The sequence below is a fragment of the Gigantopelta aegis genome, chromosome 3 (assembly GCF_016097555.1).
Source record: "Gigantopelta aegis isolate Gae_Host chromosome 3, Gae_host_genome, whole genome shotgun sequence".
In the NCBI taxonomy this organism is placed as follows: Eukaryota; Metazoa; Mollusca; class Gastropoda; order Neomphalida; family Peltospiridae; genus Gigantopelta; species Gigantopelta aegis.
The window spans coordinates 17602075-17624094 of NC_054701.1; the positions used below are offsets into that span (position 1 = coordinate 17602075).

At 38.0% G+C, this 22020-nt stretch overlaps 1 protein-coding gene across 1 annotated transcript; it reads right to left on the reverse strand.

Moving 5' to 3' along the window:
* Positions 1-511: 511 nt before the first annotated feature.
* Positions 512-20076, reverse strand: LOC121367621 (pleckstrin-like). The gene is made up of 10 exons (XM_041491907.1): positions 20001-20076; positions 12798-12956; positions 10987-11112; positions 10440-10492; positions 9696-9787; positions 7166-7338; positions 6065-6214; positions 5565-5654; positions 4737-4824; positions 512-3249 (listed from the first exon to the last, which is right to left on the reverse strand). The coding sequence occupies exons 1-10, from the start codon at positions 20046-20048 to the stop codon at positions 3062-3064; spliced, it is 1167 nt and encodes a 388-aa protein (XP_041347841.1). The 5' UTR covers positions 20049-20076; the 3' UTR covers positions 512-3061.
* Positions 20077-22020: the final 1944 nt, after the last annotated feature.

The following is a 22020-nucleotide window of genomic DNA, read 5'->3' on the forward strand; positions in this document are numbered from 1 at the left end:
TCTGTCACAGGTATATTACTTCTCTCACCCACACCTCCCATCCATAGTGCATTCATTAATCAGTGTACTTCTCCCACCTACACTCTCCCATCCATAGTGTGTTCATTAATCAGTGTACTGTGTATCTGTCACAGGTATAATATTACTTCTCTCACCTACACCTCCCATCCATAGTGCGTTCATTAATCAGTGTACTGTGTATCTGTCACAGGTATAATATTACTTCTCCCACCCACACCTCCCATCCATAGTGTGTTCATTAATCAGTGTACTGTGTATCTGTCACAGGTATAATATTACTTCTCTCACCTACACCTCCCATCCATAGTGCGTTCATTAATCAGTGTACTGTGTATCTGTCACCACCTACACCTCCCATCCATAGTGTGTTCATTAATCAGTGTACTGTGTATCTGTGTCACCTCCCATCCAGGTGTTTCATGTACTGTTACTTCTCCCACCCACACCTCCCATCCATAGTGTGTTCATTAATCAGTGTACTGTGTATCTGTCACAGGTATATTACTGCTCCCACCCACACCTCCCATCCATAGTGTGTTCATTAATTCAAAAGTAAGTAATACAAATAAAACAGACCATGCCAATACTAGGTGGTTACTGGTTTGACATATCATTGAAATTGGACACTGCATTTCATTTACTGTGACAAATGTTAAACAGCAGTTCTCTTGCTATAATCTTTCTAAAATTATAAAAATGTATCCAGTATTTTAGCGTACATAATTTTTTACCCTTCGTACCCTCAGGCAGAAACCCTCTTGGTATATGGCAAACAGTGATTTTAGGCAACTTCTGCTGCCAACCACCTTTTTCACTGTTAGCTAACTGTTCTACAACTCTCAGTGGGTATAACAGTTACTGCTTTTTCTTCTTCATCACCTTCTTGCACCCCACCTGTGTACTCACTCCGTTTAGTTTCAGACTAGTTTTCACTCATATATTAAGGTAACGGCGGTCTTCAATATAAATAAATGTTACTTTACTGCAGATAACTGGTACAGTAAGATCAACCACAGATAACTGGTACAGTAAGATCAACCACAGTAATTGGTACAGTAAGATCAACCACAAAAACCTTGTACAGTAATATCAACCACAGATAACTGGTACAGTAAGACCAACCTACAGATAACTTGTCCAGTAAGATCAACTACAGATAACTGGTACAGTAAGATCAATGACAGAAAAATGGTACAGTAATATCAACCACATAACTTGTACAGTAAGATCAACCACAGATAACTGGTACAGTAAGATCAACCACAATAAACTGGTACAGTAAGATCAACCAGTTAACTGGTACAGTAAGATCAACCAGACAACTGGTACAGTAAGATCAACCACAATAAACTGGTACAGTAATATCAACCACAGATAACTGGTACAGTAAGATCAACCAGACAACTGGTACAGTAAGATCAACCAGATAACTGGTACAGTAAGATTAACCACAAAAAAAAACTTGTACAGTAAGATCAACGACAGAAAACTGGTACAGTAATATCAACCACAGAAAGACAACTTGTACAGTAAGATCAACCACAGATAACTGGTACAGTAATATCAACCACAGAAAGAAAACTGGTACAGTAAGATCAATCACAGATAACTGGTACAGTAAGATCAACCACAATAAACTTGATCAACCACAGAAAACTTGTACAATAAACTGGTACAGTAAGATCAACCACAGAAAACTTGTACAATAAACTGGTACGGTAAGATCAACCACAGAAAACTTGTACAATAAACTGGTACGGTAAGATCAACCACAAATAACAGGTACAGTAAGATCAACCAGAAAAAGAAACATCACAAATGCACAATAAACTTCAGTGATTATAACTGAAAAATAAGGCAGTGTTGTGCAGCTGCCATTAATATTGTTTATATTTTTCACAATTCGATTTGATAATTAACTAAAATATGTCAAAAAAATAATTATGGAATTCTTTTCAGTGTTAACATTATTATAGTATTTAAAGCATTTAAAAAATTTGTGTTAAGATAGGCACAATAATTTATTGAACTTGAATTCACTAAACTTTTTAACTCTAGCAACCTGAGCCTCATTTCACAAACTGACTGTAGTCCTAAATGATACAAATGTGAATGTAACGTTTTGGCAGCAATTTCATAATGTGCACCAGCTTAAAACTGCCACAGATGAATCCTAATTTACAAAACTTGTATAATGGCACTAGTAAACCATTCACATAGATGTCAGGTGAAATTTGATAATTTTATATCTTTAAAAATGCCAAAATCTTATGCATGTGAAAAGTCATATTAAAGGCACATAATAACCCTTAAATACACTTTGGATCTGATGTCCAAACAAATACGGAAATAACTTCATGATGATTAACTTAATATGAATTTGTGACCCAACAAACATTAGGCCTAAAAACAAATGTGTGTTTTCCCGCTTTCCCGACCTACCTTAATTTTATGTAGCGACCCTAAAAAACTTTGAAGCAAAAACCCAAAACAATTAAAATCATGATCCCTGATTTTTTGCAATCAGCAAACTAAATTTAGAACACCTCTGCCGATTACGGGTTCTCAAGTTTGATTTAAAAAAAAAAAAAAAAAAAAAAAAAAAAAGTTCCTATCTACAGGTACCTACCCCATTTTTTCAAAGATGAAACCTGAAACACACACATATTTTTTTAGGCCTTAAAGATGTGCAAAATTACCAGTAACCAAGGCACTGTTTATAAATTAGCACAAAGTTCAGTTGTAAAAGGATATTTACAGTAACCCTACAAATTCTTTATGAAATCAGTTTATAAAGTTTTTGGGTACAAAGAATAACATTCACAACCATCAACTGTAACTACGGTTATTTCATGAATCGAGGCCAAAAGTTACCATTATAAAAAACCAGCTGTTAACAACAAAGATTCTCTTTACTTCAGTGTACACGACATCAGTGTTTTCTCTTTGTTGTAAAAATTCTCTCTAGTAGTTCAGTGTGCCAGTTAGTGTTTTTTCTCTTTTGTAGAGATTCTCATTAGTTCATTATTTTCTCTTTATTCTAAAGATTCTCTTTAGTTCCAGCGGTCTGTGTTTTTGTCTGTTTGCCGTCAGTCGAGTTAAGATGTCGGAGCTGAGACAGCCACTCACACTTCTCTTGGTCGTCTCGAGTCTGCAGTGTCACACACTTTCCTTTTTTATCTCGGATACACAGTCGATACCGCGCACACTTTGATTTGGTACCCAGCCCTGTAACACAAAACATACTAATTAATAAACAGTGGATATCTCGCACACTTCGACTTGGTACCCAGCCCTGTAACACAAAACATACTAATTAATAAACAGTGGATATCTCGCACACTTCGACTTGGTACCCAACCCTGTAACTCAAAACATACTAATTAATACACAGTCGATACCACGCACACTTCGACTTGGTACTCAGCTCTGTAACACAAAACATACTAATTAATACACAGTCGATACTACGTACACTTCGACTTGGTACCCAGCTCTGTAACACAAAACATACTAATTAATACACAGTCGATACCACGCACACTTTGACTTGGTACCCAGCTCTGTAACACAAAACATACTATCTCACACATTTTCATTTGACACACAAAATTGGAGATAATGTGGATCTTTCTCTCTTTTCATGAATACTTTCCCACTAGTCCCATGGACTGGCCCCAATATACAGTTAAATGGCTAAAACCTTCATCATAGACTGTATCATAGACAACCTGATCCGGTTATGCGATAGCTACTTCTTTCTTAGGAGTGCCTTTGGATAAAGGGGAAAGTGCAATAGGTTTGGAGTCAGGATATGTATAAAAAGAAAATACTGCTTAATAAATAGACTTGACTCAATACCCAGCCCTGTAACACAACACACATTACTTGGTATCTCGAACACTTCAACATTGTACCTGGTGGCTGTTTTTTTTTTTTTTTTATTATTTGGTTTCTAATGTGTGTAATATTAATTAAAAGTTTACCTTAACTTGTGGTGACTGTAATGTTAATTAAAAGTTTACCTTTACTCGTAGTGGCTGTAATCTTAATTAAAAGTTTACCGTAACTTGTGGTGACTGTAATGTTAATTAAAAGTTTACCTTTACTCGTGATGGTTGGTTTCTAGTGGATGTAATGTTAATTAAAAGTTTACCGTAACTTGTGGGTGACTGTAATGTTAATTAAAAGTTTACCTTTACTCGTAGAGGCTGTAATGTTAATTAAAAGTTTACCTTTACTCGTAGTGGCTGGTTTCTAGTGGGTGTAATGTTAATTAAAATTTTACCTTTACTCGTAGTGGCTGTAATGTTAATTAAAAGTTTACCTTTACTCATAGTGGCTATAATGTTAATTAAAAGTTTACCTTTACTCGTAGTGGCTGTAATGTTAATTAAAAGTTTACCTGAACTCATGGTGGCTATAATGTTAATTAAAAGTTTACCTTTACTCGTAGTGGCTGTAATGTTAATTAAAAGTTTACCTGAACTCATGGTGGCTATAATGTTAATTAAAAGTTTACCTTTACTCGTAGTGGCTGTAATGTTAATTAAAACTTTACCTGAACTCATGGTGGCTATAATGTTAATTAAAAGTTTACCTTTACTCGTAATGGCTGTAATGTTAATTAAACTTTACCTTTACTCATGGTGGCTATAAGGTTAATTAAAAGTTTACCTTTACTCGTAATGGCTGTAATGTTAATTAAACTTTACCTTTACTCGCAGTGGCTGGTTTCACCTGCTCGGTGACGGTGCTATCCTCCAAACTGATCAGCTTTGTCTTTATCTGGTCCTCACAACCCTGCAACACAGTGACTCGGTCAGTGAACAAACAGTATCAACACAGTGACTCGGTCAGTGAACAAACAGTATTAACACATCAACACAGTGACTCGGTCAGTGAACAAACAGTATTAACACATCAACACAGTGACTCGGTCAGTGAACAAACAGTATTAACACATCAACACAGTGACTCGGTCAGTGAACAAACAGTATCAACACAGTGACTCGGTCAGTGAACAAACAGTATTGACACATCAACACAGTGACTCGGTTAGTGAACAAACAGTATTAACACATCAACACAGTGACTCGGTCAGTGAACAAACAGTATCAACACAGTGACTCGGTCAGTGAACAAACAGTATTAACACATCAACACAGTGACTTGGTCAGTGAACAAACAGTATCAACACAGTGACTCGGTCAGTGAACAAACAGTATTAACACATCAATACAGTGACTCGGTCAGTGAACAAACAGTATTAACACATCAACACAGTGACTCGGTTAGTGAACAAACAATATTAACACATCACACACATGACTTGAGTCACAGCACAAAACATTAACTATAATAAAGAACTGTTTGTTTTACAACACCCCAGCACACTGTTTAATCAAGTGTCTAACAATCATGGAAATAGAGAGAAACGTACTGTTTGTTTTAACAACATCCTGGTGCATCGAGACAATCAATTTGGCACTGGCTGAGTTTTATCTATCATTGGAATGCCTGAGTAGGTTTAAAAAACTCACCGACACATAGGATGCTTTCTGGTACTGAAAATATGGCGGTTTTTCCCGTAACCAAGCCTTGACCACATGCCAACCTTTCCGAAGGTTCTTCTGAAATGATCAATAAATATTCTATATATTTACTGGATACACTGCATGCCAACCCTTCTGAATGGTCTTCTCATTTTAGATAAATATTTTCACAATGTCTTAACATGCACATTTTAGAAGAAGGAAAACCCTTTTATAAACTTCAGATGAATGAGGAAGAGTTGAGATATGGGCCAAAAAAAAAGAAAGAAAAAAGAAAACAGAGAGAGACAGAGAGAAGAAAAAAGAAGAGTAGAATGTGTCACTAACTATTCATTATGTTATAAAAGAAAATTAACACACAGGCCTAATATTTTCTGATTTACAATACAACAAAATGAGGATTAGTTAGAAAACGTTCTTCATAAGAAAGGTAGATTGTTAATATTTTCTGATTTAGAGTACAACAGAACGAGAATTAGTCAGAAAACCTTCTTCATCAGAAAAGCTTCCTTGACAACTTTTCCCTTCTTGATTTTCTCTCTCTTTGAGTCTTCTTCCTCCTCATCCTCGGACGAACTTGAATCATCATCAGTGCTGTCATAGAAACTGTTCCGCTTCAAGCCTAGGTTAATGGACGTCTAAACAGAAAACCCCCAACATCATTTAGTATAATAATATTGTAACAGTAAGGAAGGACATGCTTTATTTAACGACGCACTCAACACATTGTATTTACAGTTATATGGCATCGGACATATGGTTAAAGACCACACAGATAGAGAGAGGAAACCTGCTGTCGCCACTTCATGGTCTACTCTTTTCGATTAGCAGCAAGGGATCTTTTATATGCACCATCCCATAGACAGGATAGCACATACCACAACCTTTAATGTACCAGTCATGGTGCACTGGCTGGAACAAGAAATAGCCCAATGGGCCCACTGACGGGGATAGATTCCAGACCGACAGTGCATCAAGCGAATGCTTTGCCACTGGGCTATGTCTCGCCCCTTTGTGATAGTAGTTCAATGCTATTTATCACAAGGAAAGGAAATAAAATCTCTCCTCAATGAACATGTAAACAAAAATCAAACTACAACTCATAGAATAGTTTAAATACTTAACAATAATATAGTATAAAAGAAAATGTTTTGATCATTATTCTACATCTTAAATATATATGTTTATTGCCATGATTGATATATTAATTGTATTATTGGTGTATCCAGGATTTTAGTGACTAAGAGTCGTGTTATGGGGTGACAGGCAGAAATAAAAGGTGGTGGGGAAATAGTGAGATTTGTGGAGGACATGGACTCCAACACCCCCACCCCCACTTTGCTAGTGAATCTTATGTAATTTTTCTTATATAATTATTAGTTCGCGGTATGAAGGTGATGTCTTCAATCATCTCACTTGCACCTCGTTATCAGAAACAAAGCATTTAAAAATTAATTGTTACCATGTCTACATGATTGTATCATCTCATAAACAATGAATGTACAAACTTTGAAGTTTGTTTGTTTTGTCTAACACCACTAGAGCACACTGATTAATGAATCATTGGCTATCAGATGTCAAACACGTACAAACTTATACAGCCTTTCACCGTCATTGAACCTGGCGCTGACTCCACTGATCCCATCATGCAGGTCCACTTCCTGTATGTGTCCTAGCTTCAGCAGGGTCTGGGCCATGGCCGTCCCGTTGTCACGGTTACGAACAATCGACCACCTCATCAACCAGTCAATCATATTACTGCCTAGAGATGAAATGTAAAATGTGTGTATAGTCACATACTGTTCACAATCTTGAATCAGACCTCAGGATTTCATAGAAACAATTATTTCTGGGAAAGTGTCAGCAAAATCACAGAACTGAAAATCCGTTACTTACCATCACTGTGATTACTGTGAACAGTTTTCGATGGGTTCTAATGATCACAGGACAGCATAGGACCAAAAAAGTGCTTCCTATAAAAATGTGAAACCTTAAAGGATTTGTGAACAGCGTCTAAATATTGTAACTGTGTAAATATATGATGCCAAATATGACTAAAAAAATAATTTACAAAATATATAAAAATTATTTCACTACTTAAAAGCAGTACAATTCGTAATTCTGACATCTTTGGGAAATATGCATATTTTACCGGCAAAGATCGGCAATTTCCGTGATGACGTCAGAGACGCTGTCCAACCGTGAACCGCTATTCAGTAGCCTATTGTTTGCCATTACAAAAGCGTGCTTTCTTCGAACAACACTGAGTTAAATTACGGAATTATCCTTTATAATATGGTTTATTGTGTGGCATGGGGATGTCAAAACCAATCAAAAAAGGGATCAGGAATCAGCTTTTTTAGGTTTCCGCCGGAAGGTGATTCTAGAAGGAACATTTGGATCCATCGGTGTCAGAGAGGTGAGAAGGGATGGACACCAAAATGTACAAGTCGGTTGTGTTCGGCACATTTCGAAAAGGATGCTTTCGCTCGGGACCCGGTTGAAATGGCTAAGATGGGATACAGCAATGCAAGAATCTCGTTAAAAGGCACTGCTGTCCCGACTGTATTTACCAACAGGGAGTTTGTTGAAAATTCGGTAGAGATGCCGATTCGCCGCCCTAGGTCCGCTTTTCAGAAAAGACGCAATGCCGAGGTAAAACATTCATTAGGCCCTAGCCAAATGACTTCCACCAAATAGTTTTACAACCAGCAAACGTATTTATAATATATATATATATATGGGTACTTGTTTTTTGGCTAAAAACCCTCCCCTAAAATAAAACAAATTAAATCCCCATGTCCAAATAGCACGATCCTGTACCGTTCGGCCAAAGGCTCGAACTGGTACGGCTGTATGTCCAGGTAAAAGTTTTCTTCCCACCATTTTGCCATTCAGAAATAATCGCAGAAATTAAAGTGAAACTAACACACGCGTACGAACTGGCTTCTCACTTCCTCTGGCTGGCAGTAGCGTCTCTGACGTCAGCAGACCACGTGACAGACCAGCTCATTAAAAGTCGGGAAGGATTTGGTACTGCCTTATTATTTTGTTGTTTTAAGCTATTTACACTAAATTAAGAGTTAAAAAAAAAAAAAAAATGTTTTTAGACTTATAGTATGGCAATGCAGAACAAAATGACAACGTTTTGTGGTCTGTTCACAAATCCTTTAAGGCCTGTTTAATACTACATGTACTAAATAATTTTTATCAATTACTGCTGAATTACGTTAGTGGTTATGTTAGCTTCAGGTATTTTTTTTGAAAGAAGCTAGCAATATGAAGGACTAGCAACCAGGAAACAAGCATTCTGAAAAGTACTGCTAAAGCAATAATGGGTCCAACAAATTTTCGCATCTCCTAAATTCAAGAGCAATAACTCTATGAAAATTGGGTAAATCACCATGATAGTTAAACTTGATCTGTGAAAGAACATGATAAAGCTATATACAAAATTTTCAGCTGAATATCCTGAGGCATTAAAGAAGAAAATGTCTGAAAACTATTTTTTATATCTCCTAACTTCAAGGGCAATGGGTAAATCGTCATGAAAGTTATAAAGTAAACAATAAAGATATACACAAAATTTCAACTCAAATATCTCAAGGCATTGTGAAAAAACCCATCTGGAAAATAAGACAGATGGTCAGACAGACAGAAGGAAGATGAGGGAGAGAGTTAATAATAATCATACGAAGCACACGTGTAATAACAAGTGTAATGGTGTAATTTTGGGAAGCGACGTCATAACATGATGTTGCTTCTCCAGTCCTAGCTCAGACTGTGCATTTGAAATATGACATCATTTCATCGTCTCCTTCTAGTTGTGGCTGAAACATTTTGAGTTGGATCTTGTTATTCATAAATAAAACAACAATAATAATAATATGGATAATAAAGAAATTATTACACTCGCGTGTGAGTTGTACTGATTTGACAAAACTCGTGTCAGTATTCATGTATTACCCTCGCTCTCGCTCGGGCAATACAAAACTCCTGACACTCGTTTCGTAAAATCAGTACGACACACAAGCTCGTATAATAATCTCTATATCTTTCACTACATTTTACCTTGTTATTTAACATGTTTATGAATGCAGTGTACAGTATAAATCTGACCTGTAAAACAGTTGTTATAGACAACACCATCCCGCAGGTGAGCGGCCATTGTAACACCAGCATCTGGGTCCTGGATAGCTCCAATGATTTCACTACAAAACAAAACACAGGTAATTACACACTGCATTAGTGTAGCCAGGATTTTATATTGGGGGGGGGGGGGGGGGGGGGGGGGGGGGGGGGGGGGGGGGGGGGGGGGGGGGAAGGGGCATGCACCCACACTGAGGAGGGGACAACACACTGGATTTTGTTTTACATTTGTTACGGGGTGACAGGCTAATATATAAAAAATATAAAAAGTGGTAGGAAAAGAAAGACGTGTGATTTGGGGGGGGGGGGGGGTTGCATGCAGACAACACATTACATGACAAAAACCCATGTTTACTTGTAATAATGTGCTCAAATATAAATGACATATTTATCTATTCTCAAACGTCCCAATATACAATTTCATGTCATAAATAAAGCCCAATTTTAACCTTCATGCTAATGCATCTGACAAATGTCAACACATTATTAATAATAATAACAAGTCTGTATGCTGCATTTATATTTCCTGCTACTGTGCAAGACCCATCAAAAACACTAAATTAAATAAAACATGAACTTGATTCTTCCATTAAAATGGCTGACTTGCTGTCTCTCTCTCTCTGTCTCTCTCTCTCTCTCTCTCTCTCTCTCTCTCTCTCTCTCTCTCTCACACACACACACACACACCAGCTGAGACATCTGTACAGATCTTACCTCACACTGGCATTAGCTCTGAAGTCTTGGAATGGCATTTTATTACGTGAAATCTGAAAAGAACAACAAAGACAGTATTTGACAAGGTTCCTAGCCCTCACAGCAGCTTTGGCTAGTGCCCTGTGTATCACAGTAATACAGCTAATACTTTCAACTAGCCCAGACCAAAAAGGTAAGCATTGTTTCGAGAGACTGTTTTCATCAATGACTATTATTAGGCATCTTAGTAATGAATACGAGATCAATTGTCGAATCATTACAATTCATTAATTGATGAATATGGATGCATATGAATGTGGAATAACGGAGACTATAACATGAGACCAGCCCTCGCGATACCCACCTGTTGAGATGTACTGAGAAGTTGAATAACGGCGACAATAGAATGAGAGCAGCCCTCGTGATACCCACCTGTTGAGATGTACTGAGAAGTCGAATAATGGCGACAATAGAATGAGAGCAGCCCTCGTGATACCCACCTGTTGAGATGTACTGAGAAGTCGAATAATGGCAACAATAGCGTGAGACCAGCCCTCGCGATACCCACCTGCTGAGATGTACTGAGAAGTCGAATAACAGCGACAATAGCATGAGACCAGCCCTCGCGATCCTCTGGACTTCCAGCTTGAAAATACAACTCAGCATTCTCGGGTGTACTGATCTTGAACAACAACTGGAAGTCAAAAACCAATATCAAAATACACTCAATAATTGAATGTTAATTTTCGGGGTGGGGAGGTGGGTGCATTGCAAGTGTTGCCTTTGGTTTAATTACAAAAATTAGGACACTAAGGCAAGTTGGAGGGGTACCAAGGCAAACTTTTTCTTCAAAAGAAGGGCACGAAGGCAGGGCTCGAAATAGCGGCCTGCAAAAAGCGAAAAGCTAGTGGGTGAAATACAAATTCACCACCTAAAACAATTTTAAAAAATTGCAGGTCATTTTTCAAATTAAAGATGTATGTACAATTATCTCATCTGCTGTTTAGCTCATGATTCTGTTGTGTTCATTCATTACTGCTCTAAAATACATTTCAGAGATCCTAATTTTTCACACACTATCCCATACCCTCCCCTCACCACATGCCGTCTTTTTCCCAGCAGGCCATATTTTAATAATAGTCCATCTTCCTTCAAAATGTAATGGACAAAGTATTTAATTTCCGTACGAATATAAATATCAACACAGCCGAGTGGTCTCCCTTAACCTACAGGGTATGAGCTATGCAAATCGTAAAAACTGTTATTTTGCAATGGCTGCAATAACTGCCATTAGCAGGCAATTTTTCTTTTGACATGCTATTAAAAAAACTTAACAGCAGGCCATATATTTTACTTTTTAATTCCAACTCTGTGTTACTTACAAGTTCTTGCTTAAATGGTCAACTGTGGCAAATTCAATGAGTTTGTTAGTGAAACACGTTTTGTTACCCCGGGGTCAAGGGTCAGCGACTAATTAACAAAGACTGTTGAAAAGTTATAATAACAGGCCTTCGGATTTCATGGTAACAATTGTTTCTGGTACTGTGTTGGTAAAATCACGGAACCGAAATTTTGTTTCCCAGGATTATTATATATTGAGTATGACTAGTCAAGGAAAAAATACATTATATTTATATAATTATAATTATTTAAAAAACATTATGTTTCTGATATCACACTATTGGAGCGTGTGTTTGACAGAATCACAAGATCCAATTCGGATTGCTGTGTTAACCAAACTTCTCAGTGTTCCGGTTCAGGTAAACCCGAATCAAGAGTTCCAACATGTGCTCAAATCAAACGTGTTACACATTTGAACCAAAATCACTGGCATTAATTATTTGTAGTGTATCTCTTAAATATAGAGGTCAACAACTAGTATTTAAATCAAATATAATTTTGTAGAAAATATTTAACCTCCTGATTACTGTCACTGAAGTCGACGTCACGCATGTGCTTGAGTACTAAAGGTGGCAATCAAATAGGCCCCACTATTTCCTGTGGTTTCTGTATGGGAGGAAATAATGTAAGCCTAAACTATTATTTTTATTTGGCTGTCAAAATCACAACCATGAGTATAATGAAGATGGCGTGTCAAAAATCAACTTAATATTGAGTTTGAAAATGTAGCTCTTTGCACACATTTTTGCAATAATTTAAATCAATGGTGTTAAAAATGGGTTCCCATGACTTGTTTTCATGTAACCTAAAAACAGTTTCCGATTGGTTCCCATGATCATATTTGAAATCCTGTAATAACTACATGTGAATGTAACATAAAAATGAACATGTATATTCTTGGAATTACATAAAATTTATAATAACATAAACTATTGTTAATTAACAAACTGTTGGAAACAATTTAAAATAGGTTCTTACATTTGGGTTGACATCTTCGAGATCAAAACAAGGAGAGGCAATGGAACATCCTTTAAGTGGCACAGTGAGCACAATAATGGATTTGCTCTTCGAGTGGTGGCACATCAGCTGCTCTTCACTCAAACTGTACCACTTGGCCTTCCACTTGTAGTTTGGACACTGAAACAAATACACCAAAGGCCAAATACATAAAGAGCCAAACTCCATCATCTGATACAATTTAGTTCAAAACTGACCATAATAAATGAATTGATTACATCCAAAATGTATTACATCTCAACTGCAGTTTCTAAGTCAAACCAAAATATTATATTCCACAGAAAAGATATAAGCCTGCTGTGTTTCTTGCCATCCTTTTCTGTGATTTAGTGACGCACACACACCCAAAAAAAAAGAAAAAAAAAAGAAGTGTTAATTACATGTAACATAAACTGTGGAAACTATTAACATGAACATAGGCCAAGTACTAGACAGACATTTGAACAGTTATAATCGCTCTCTACTATCAGAGGTAATTCTATAACAAAAATCCAGGATTTTTGCCTACCACTGAGTAAGAAAAGATATGAATGAATGAATGAACGTTTAATGACACTACTATTCTGCTCCAATACAAGAAGCATCTTATGTTTAAACACCATTCAGGGGTGCACAAATTGGTAGTCCGCGAGGGCTGTGTTTGTGGGCTAATATTCATTGTCAAATGGTTGTCCAATGGGCAACCATGAATATAAACTTGATAGCCATATCCACTTTGCATAAATTCACTAGATAAACAAGTACCCAACCCCTGATTGACAGATAATATAAATGGGGGATATAACATGATTTAACACAAATGGCTACTAGAAAGCCTCACACATTGCACTCAGAACTTTACAATTAAAAGAAGCATTCAAATTTAATGTTACATCATGATGGTTTATAAGAGTGAAAAGTTGTAAATAGGTACCGTATATATTCATCTATAAGTCTAGTTTTTAGCATCAAAATATTTTTTTAAATATAGCAGAGTCAAAGAAAAAAGTTTTTTAAAAAATGACACAATTTTTATGATGTGGAAATCTGATCTCGGATCCTATCGACATTGTAATGATTATGCGGCTGAATACTTTTCAGACAGTGTTCATTGAACAAAACATTCTATCTTCCAGAAATAGTATTACTTAATAAAAATGCATGTATTTACTTACAATAATGAAAAGTTGTTTGCATTCTTGAAATCTGTTGAGTTGTTTTTACAAACAAATTTGATATGTGCCAAGGTCAGGTCAGGTCAGGTCAGGTCAGGTCATAGGGCTTTATGTGCACATTCAGAGCAAGCTGACGATTCCCCCCCCCCCCCAGGATTGAGAGTTCCACGTAAATGAAAAAAATATATCGGATTTTACATATAAAAGTCCTTGTCCCCAAATGACCGGGATAACGTAGCAAGAACGTCAGTCTGAGGTTCCATTTACTGAAGGCTCGATCCTCCTCAGTGGGCCCGTTTGATTATTTCCCGTCCCAACCATGATCTATCAAAGGATGTTGTGTATGCTATCCTGTTTGTGGGATGTGAGAAGTATGCCATGTATCATTTATTATAAACACATTGGTACGACTAAAAACAAACGGTTTTGCCATTTTACATGCATACCACAACTTAATGCAACTTGTTAATGTATATTTTGGAACAAAAGTTCGCAATATGATTAAAATTAGCTCTACAAGTCTCACCAGTTGATCTAACAGCATTGTGTCTTGAAATAAATTTTATATTGAAATTAGTTTCCGGCATCCTTCGTAATTCACCCGAATCATTTTGTATACCCTCGGCATAATGTTTTCAAATTCTTTTCAAATCACTGTCATGATTTTGCAAGTAGGGTTTTGATTGGTCGAATGAAAGGTCAACTGGACATGAGCTCTAACAGGCTGCTGTTAGATCCACATGTAACAGTGGAGCTAATTTTAATTAGATTGCAAAAGTTTGTATTATTCTTGAGTGTAACCGGCCTCATCTCATTGTCTGGCAAGGGGTTCTATATATATATAAATATATATATAAAAATTTACGACCCCCCCCCCCCCCCCCCCCCCCCCCCACGGTTCCACGCTTTCAGCGCTCACGTTTGACGAGTTCCATTTACATGAAATTTCTATCACCCCATCCCCACTAATCATGCTGACTACGGGCCTGAAGTTATATATACAATATTCATAAGTTAGACCAAACATCAAATTGGGATCGTATCGGGTTGCATGGGTCTACCACTCTGGAAACGTTGCTGAACTTTATGTTATGTATAATCATGTACATTATTAAAATGTGTGATACTTGCATACCATATCGATATATAGGACTTCTCCCTATGCTTTAAAATGTGTATCAAAGTACTGATGGTATCGCTAATGATCTCGACCAATGTTCTTAGGTACAAAATACAAAACAGTAACCAAACACTATTGTACATACAGATATATATTTACTTCAAACTGATCTTCATGTAAAGAAGAACATGTCATCTTCTAAATTCTTCAAAACAAACAACGCAAACAGCATGTCAACGTTTACTTGTGACGTTAAACTTTGAGCCACGTTTACTCGGTTTTTGACGTCATGCTAAGTTGTAAGTTTTCGCGTGTGACGGCTCATATATGTTTTAAAACTTCGTAAATATCAGATATTATTTCAAGTGAAGTTGTTTTTATCTGATATAAATGATAGTGAAAATAAAATAAAATAAAATAATAAATACAAAAATAAATAATTTGTGGATAGACATGTAACACTGATTAGTAGTTATACGACTGTCTTTTTTAATGAAACGATAAGGGAAAATAGAGCTGTGATAGGGGTTTTGGTGGGGGGTTTTAGGGGGAAGGGGAGGCATATTTTATTAAATTTTAAATACTGATACATCACTGGTAAATCCGTGTGAATATTTAACTATAATTCTAATTGTTAAAAGTAGCAAACACATTCCACTAAAGTTAATTTTATTGTATGAATCCTTTAATTTTGACCGGCCTCATTGGCGTCGTGGTTAGCAGATCGGTCTACAGGCTGGTAGGTACTGGGTTCGGATCCCAGTCGAGGCATGGGATTTTTAATCCAGATACCGACTCCAAACCCTGATTGAGTGCTCTGCAAGGCTCAATGGTGTAAACCACTTGCACCAACCAGTGATCCATAACTGGTTCAACAAAGGCCATGGTTTGTGCTATCCTGCCTGTGGGAAGCGCAAATAAAAGATCCCTTGCTGCCTGTCGTAAAAGAATAGCTTATGTGAGAATGACCATATGTTTGATGTCCAATAGCCATTGGTAAGATAAAAAATCAATGTGCTCTAGTGGCGTCGTTAAATAAAACAAACATTACTTTTAATTTTGCGTTGTTAAAATACCCTTGAAAGATGGCTCCAGAGACTTCGTCTAAGTTAATGTTTCCCTGCTTTTGTTCTTAAACCAACCCGATGTAAACTTTAGTAGACCGTTTTTCGCAGCCATTTTAACATCTTATACGAAATATGTACGTTAGTCGCTAAAGATTCACAGCTCCTACGAAGCTACTAACGACGCTCATGACAACTATCGATCATGCCCACCAATTTGTATACAGCCTCGATACTGTCCAATTCGGCAAGGGACGGTACTCTTCGCGCACATGCACAATGGGAATGTGAAAGAGGTCTATTTGTTAATGGCTAATTAAGGACAACAAACAAGTCTTTGTTTAATAATCCACATATCACTGACATCAGACCCAAGCATGTGATCCTGTTATGAATTTGAAAACAAGGCTGAATATTAAGTAGATGGCAGTGGCTTGTTTATATTGGCTGTGTAATTAAGCAATAATGGTGCTTAATATTAAGCAGACAAAACCAACTTGTATTTATTGGCTGGCTAATTAATATAGTGATGTGACATTGCATTGACCTAATCAATGATCATTAATGTAGGTCCATACTGATAAATATTATTAGTTTGTATTCTGTCATGAATACTGTTTGTAAATTTATATTTGCACATTTAAGCCATCTAAATTATATATACTAAAACGCAAAAGAAACGCAGGTTCTCATTAAATTGGATATAAAATATTAAAAAAACAAAACGAAATGAAGATTTCAACATTTATTTTGGAGCTACACCAATTCGGCACACATTGGTGTTGGAAATGTTTGATTGAATTCCTTTTTGGCTATTGTTTCATGTCATAAAGTAGGGTGGGGGTCCATGTTAAAAATGTGAAAGAGACGACCTGTAGCATTGTCAAAGTCAGTATCGCGTGTGACCACCCTGGGCATTCAAACAGGCAGTACAACGTCTCCTCATTGAGTTGACAAGCCGTTGAAAGAATGCCTGAGGGAGTGAGTTCCATTCATGGACCAATGCTGCCTCCAGCGCCTGCATATTCTGAGGTTGTCCGCGAGCCTGAAGGCGACGTCCGATTTCATCCCAGACGTGCTCGATAGGCGCCATGTCCGGTGATAAGGCTGGCCACGGCAACGTTGGGATGTTGTGCTGAGCCAGCAACGCCTGTGTTGCCCTGGCAGTGTGCGGCCTGGCATTGTCTTGCTGCAGCAAGCGCACACGTGGGTGAGCGGCAAAGAAGGGAACGACGTGATTGTTGATGACGTCATTTTGGTACACGGCGGCATTAACGCGTTGTCTGAACACATGAAGTTGTGTTCTGTGGTTGAATGAGAACCCACCCCACACCATCACACTACCCCCGCCCCCATCGGTCGGCCTGCAGAACGCAGCAGTCGGAGTAACGTTCATGTCGACGTCGCCATACTCGGATTCGGCCATCAGCGTTGGAAAGATTGTAACGGCTCTCATCAGTAAACAGAACTTGTTGCCACTGGCCACGTCGCCATCTTTGATGTTGTTGCGCCCACTGTTGACGTTGTTGGCGGGGTGCCGAGGGGTCAATATTGGTCCCCACATAAGGACGGCGGTTACGGAGTCCTGCTGCCCTCAGACGGCGTCGGACGGTATCGGCGGACACTGGACCACGTGGACCACGCACCTGGTGAGCGGTGTTAGCTGCTGGCAGCATCCGATTCCTAAGGTGGGTCACCCGGATGTACCGGTCTAGGGCTGCGGTTGTCACCCTCGGGCGGCCGGTGCGTGGTCGATCGTTCACAGATCCAGTGATTTGGTGACGTTGAGAAAGGCGTGCGATTGTCGAAACATGACATCCCAATTGTCTGGCTACAGCAGTACGGGTCTGTCCGGCTTGCAACATCCCGATGGCCATCCCTCGCTGGAGTTGCGTTAGTCGCGGCATTTTTAAAATGTGATTCTGTTGTCTGTCACTACTCAAATTGAATTTATGCGATTAAATCCAGGTGTGTAGGCTTTATAAGCATTTCAATGAGTGTGTTTGCACTGGATTCATGATACGGATGATCCAGCACGTGCAAACAACGTGTTTTGAGAATTCGTGACGTCACACAGGTAATGAAATTGACACGCAGGTGGGACTGCGGTGTGGGTGTGTGCCATGTCCTTTAACACAGTTGAGGTTCAATTCCACCAAAGATACTGCTTTACAAAGTGCAATTCTTTCGCATTTTCAGGACCTGCGTTTCTTTTGCGTTTTAGTATACAACATTATGTACCATTATTTACTTGTGGTATGTTCTAGTAATAATCAGATATGTCATCTAAACAGGGAGATGGAGCTTAAAAACACTAACATTGGGGGTTGGGATGAGGAAAGGATATTCATATTTACAAAATAGACTTAACTGCAACATTTGACTAAAACAATTCACTAGCCGTTGGGTATGACAATAGTAGTTATTTGCTAGCCCAACATTTAATATCACTAGGGAAAGAAAGAAAGAAAGAAAGAAATGTTTTATTTAACGACGCACTCAACACATTTTATTTACGGTTATATGGCGTCAGACATATGGTTATGGACCACACAGATTTTGAGAGGAAACCCGCTGTCGCCACTACATGGGCTACTCTTCCGATTAGCAGCAAGGGATCTTTTATTTGCGCTTCCCACAGACAGGATAGCACAAACCATGGCCTTTGTTGAACCAGTTATGGATCACTGGTCGGTGCAAGTGGTTTACACCTACCCATTGAGCCTTACAGAGCACTCACTCAGGGTTTGGAGTCGGTATCTGGATTAAAAATCCCATGCCTCGACTATCACTAGGGTTACCATAATCTAGAATCCCTGGTTCTTTGTATTATTCATATATATACAAAAATAAAGATTGAAATATTGAAAAAGATTGAAAAATATATTAATAGCCCAATCAGTTTGTTTGCAACTTCTGGCACCTATGTGCAACCAAGAGATGATGTTGGGCAACCAACAAACAGTGACTGGTTGCCCAGTGTGGAAAACCACTATAATTTCAAATCTGTGCACCCATGACCATTTCATTGATTATTTTTAATTTTGCAGACAACACATATTTCACACATACATATATTAATTACCAATACACACACTATAGGAGTATTGTTTTATTACAGTGGGGATCTTTGCCTACTGAGTCTAAGCAAAAATCTAGGTGTTTTGTTATGGAGTTATCTCTGATGACAGAGAGCAATTATGACAGTCCAAATTAGCTCTTAATGGACGAGTACTTGGACTAACATGAACTGTCCATCTTCTAATCATATTCTTACATTTCAGTTGACATCATCCTTGTGTAAACATGGGAACCAGCCTTTAAGAGGCACAGACAATGCAGTAAGTTTACTCTTTGAATGCCAATGTTTACTGAAATGAATTCAAATTGAGATGAAATTATAATGCTTACCTTGGAACATTTTGGTTAGTGACAGTTATCTATGCACAAAACATGTCTTATTGATTCCATCTATGTTTCCTTCAATGACAACTGTCCTAATTTACCTTTGTATACTTATGTTTTAACTTTTACGGTTCAACTTTTACCATAGTTCCAAACCTAGTTCATCAAGATTAACCGACTGCAAGTGCAAACACAAGTCAACTTGCACTTGCAGTCGAGGTTAATCTTGATGAACTAGTCAACTTGCACTTGCAGTCGAGGTTAATCTTGATGAACTAGTTAGTCCATACCATGTTTACATAATGCTGTCACTTAAATATTTCGACAGCTTGTATGAGAGAATAAAATAAGGATTTAAAAATGTGTACTAAAGTAACAGTAAAAGCAACATAATTTTCTTTGAATAAAACATCAAACCTACTCGTGTCAGAAGAAATCCTGATCTTAAACTCTGGTTTTCTTTGTCCATGGCGAAGAAAAACAAGAAAAATACGAAGAAATATGGTTTCACAATGTCCAAACAGCTTACACGAAGCGAATTTAGAAACCAATCTACGATTATCACTTTCATTTTCACCACCAGAGGGCACCAATGTGAGCAGGTCAACTCGCCCCAAAACAAACTCGACTCATATTAACTCGACCCAACGGTTGGAAGAAAGGAAGGAAATGTTTTATTTAACGACGAACTCAGCACATTTTATTTACGGTTATCTGGCGTCGGACATATGGTTAAGGACCGCACAGATAATGAGGGAGGAAAACCGCTGCCGCCACGCAACGGGCTACTCTTTCCGATTAGCAGCAAGGGATCTTTTATATGCAGCATCCCATAGACAGAATAGCACATACCACGGCCTTTGATGTACCAGTCGTTGCTGGAGCAAAAAATAGCCCAATGGGCTGACTGACGGGGATCGACCCCAAACCGATCGCGCATTAAGCGAGCGATTTACCATAGAGCTACGTCTCGCCCCTTGCCCCAACGGTTGGTCAGCTCACCGGGATGATGTTACCAACTCACCCCAGTGGTAGGTCAGTTCGTTCCAGTTGCACTATATTATATTAAACGTAAACTTAGATTTGATGGACCTGTGTAAATTGTCACAGTAGTAACACGAGCAATGGACAGTTATTTTGTGTGCACATACTTTATGTAGAGGTTCCGTGACCTAGTCATCACCTAAGAGCAACCAGTTGTATGTCTTGAAATTGTAAACACGCGTACGTATATTAACAACCCACGTGTTATCAAAAATAATGCATGGTGTTCTCACCAACGGGTCTGTAAGAAAGCGTATAAAACGTTAAAATATATTTAAAAGTAAAAATTGCATCGTTTATTAAAAAGGTTGTAGTCAAACACAAGACAAAGGCATAAGCGAACGAGACAGGGGTGGGGACAACTTAATGCCCCCACCCCCCAGTCCTGGAGCAAAACTTCAGATTCGGGCAAAAATGATACAGATATTCGGGGAAAATGTGCTAACCTGAGACCTTTTTACCATGTATTACCATCATTTTACCCTCAAAATTAGTTGTAATTCATGTAAAAATGCGTAATGATTCGTTTGCAACAATATATATAGCTGTTTGATAGTAATGCTAATATGAATAAATGTTGTTATGCAGATTCGGAAATTTTCGTTTGATTCGGGCAAAAGCCGGCCTGCTCCCCCCCACCCCCCACGAAAATGGGAGCCCGTACAAAGGCTATGAAACATATGATGTAAGGTTTACTGACGATGTGCATTAACAATTACAAATTACCATCAAAGGTTGAGCATCCAACACTGCGTGTTCCGAACGCAGTTCAGTATCTATAGGCCAATATTGCGAGTACAAGCTATCGAGTTACTGATTCCACTATAATGCATTCATTTTGAGGAAAAACAAAAAAAGAAGAAGCTAGAGAGCGTTTTGTAACGCCACAAAGAACGCCGGTTACCGTGAGTCATATATATATATATATATATATATATATATATATATATATATATATATATATATATATATATATATATATATATATATATATATATATATATATATATATATATATATATGTGTGTGTGTGTGTGTGTGTGTGTGCGTGTGTGTGTGTGTGTGCGCGTGCGTGTGTGTGTGTGTCTATATAAGTGTGTGTGTGTCTATGTGTGTGTGTGTGTCTATATATGCATGTGTGTGTGTCTATATGTGTGTGTCTATGTGTGTGTGTGTGTGTCTATATGTGTGCGTGTGTGTCTATATGTGTGTGTGTGTGTCTATATGTGTGTGTGTGTGTGTCTATATATGTGTGTGTGTGTGTGTCTATGTGTGTGTGTGTGTCTATATGTGCGTGTGTGTGTGTGTGTCTGCGTGTGTGTGTGTCTATATGTGTGTGTGTGTCTATGTGTGTGTGTGTGTGTGTGTGTGTGTGTGTGTGTGTGTGTGTGTCTATA

Coding starts and splice junctions, on each gene's coding strand:
- LOC121367621 (XM_041491907.1), bottom strand. CDS start 20,048: ATGGACAAAGAAAACCAGAGTTTAAGATCAGGATTTCTTCTGACACGA. Junction 6,215..7,165: donor GTGAAAGGCTGTATAAGTTT/GTACGTGTTTGA, acceptor TTTTCTGTTTAG/ACGTCCATTAACCTAGGCTT. Junction 5,655..6,064: donor AAGCTTTTCTGATGAAGAAG/GTTTTCTGACTA, acceptor TGATCATTTCAG/AAGAACCTTCGGAAAGGTTG.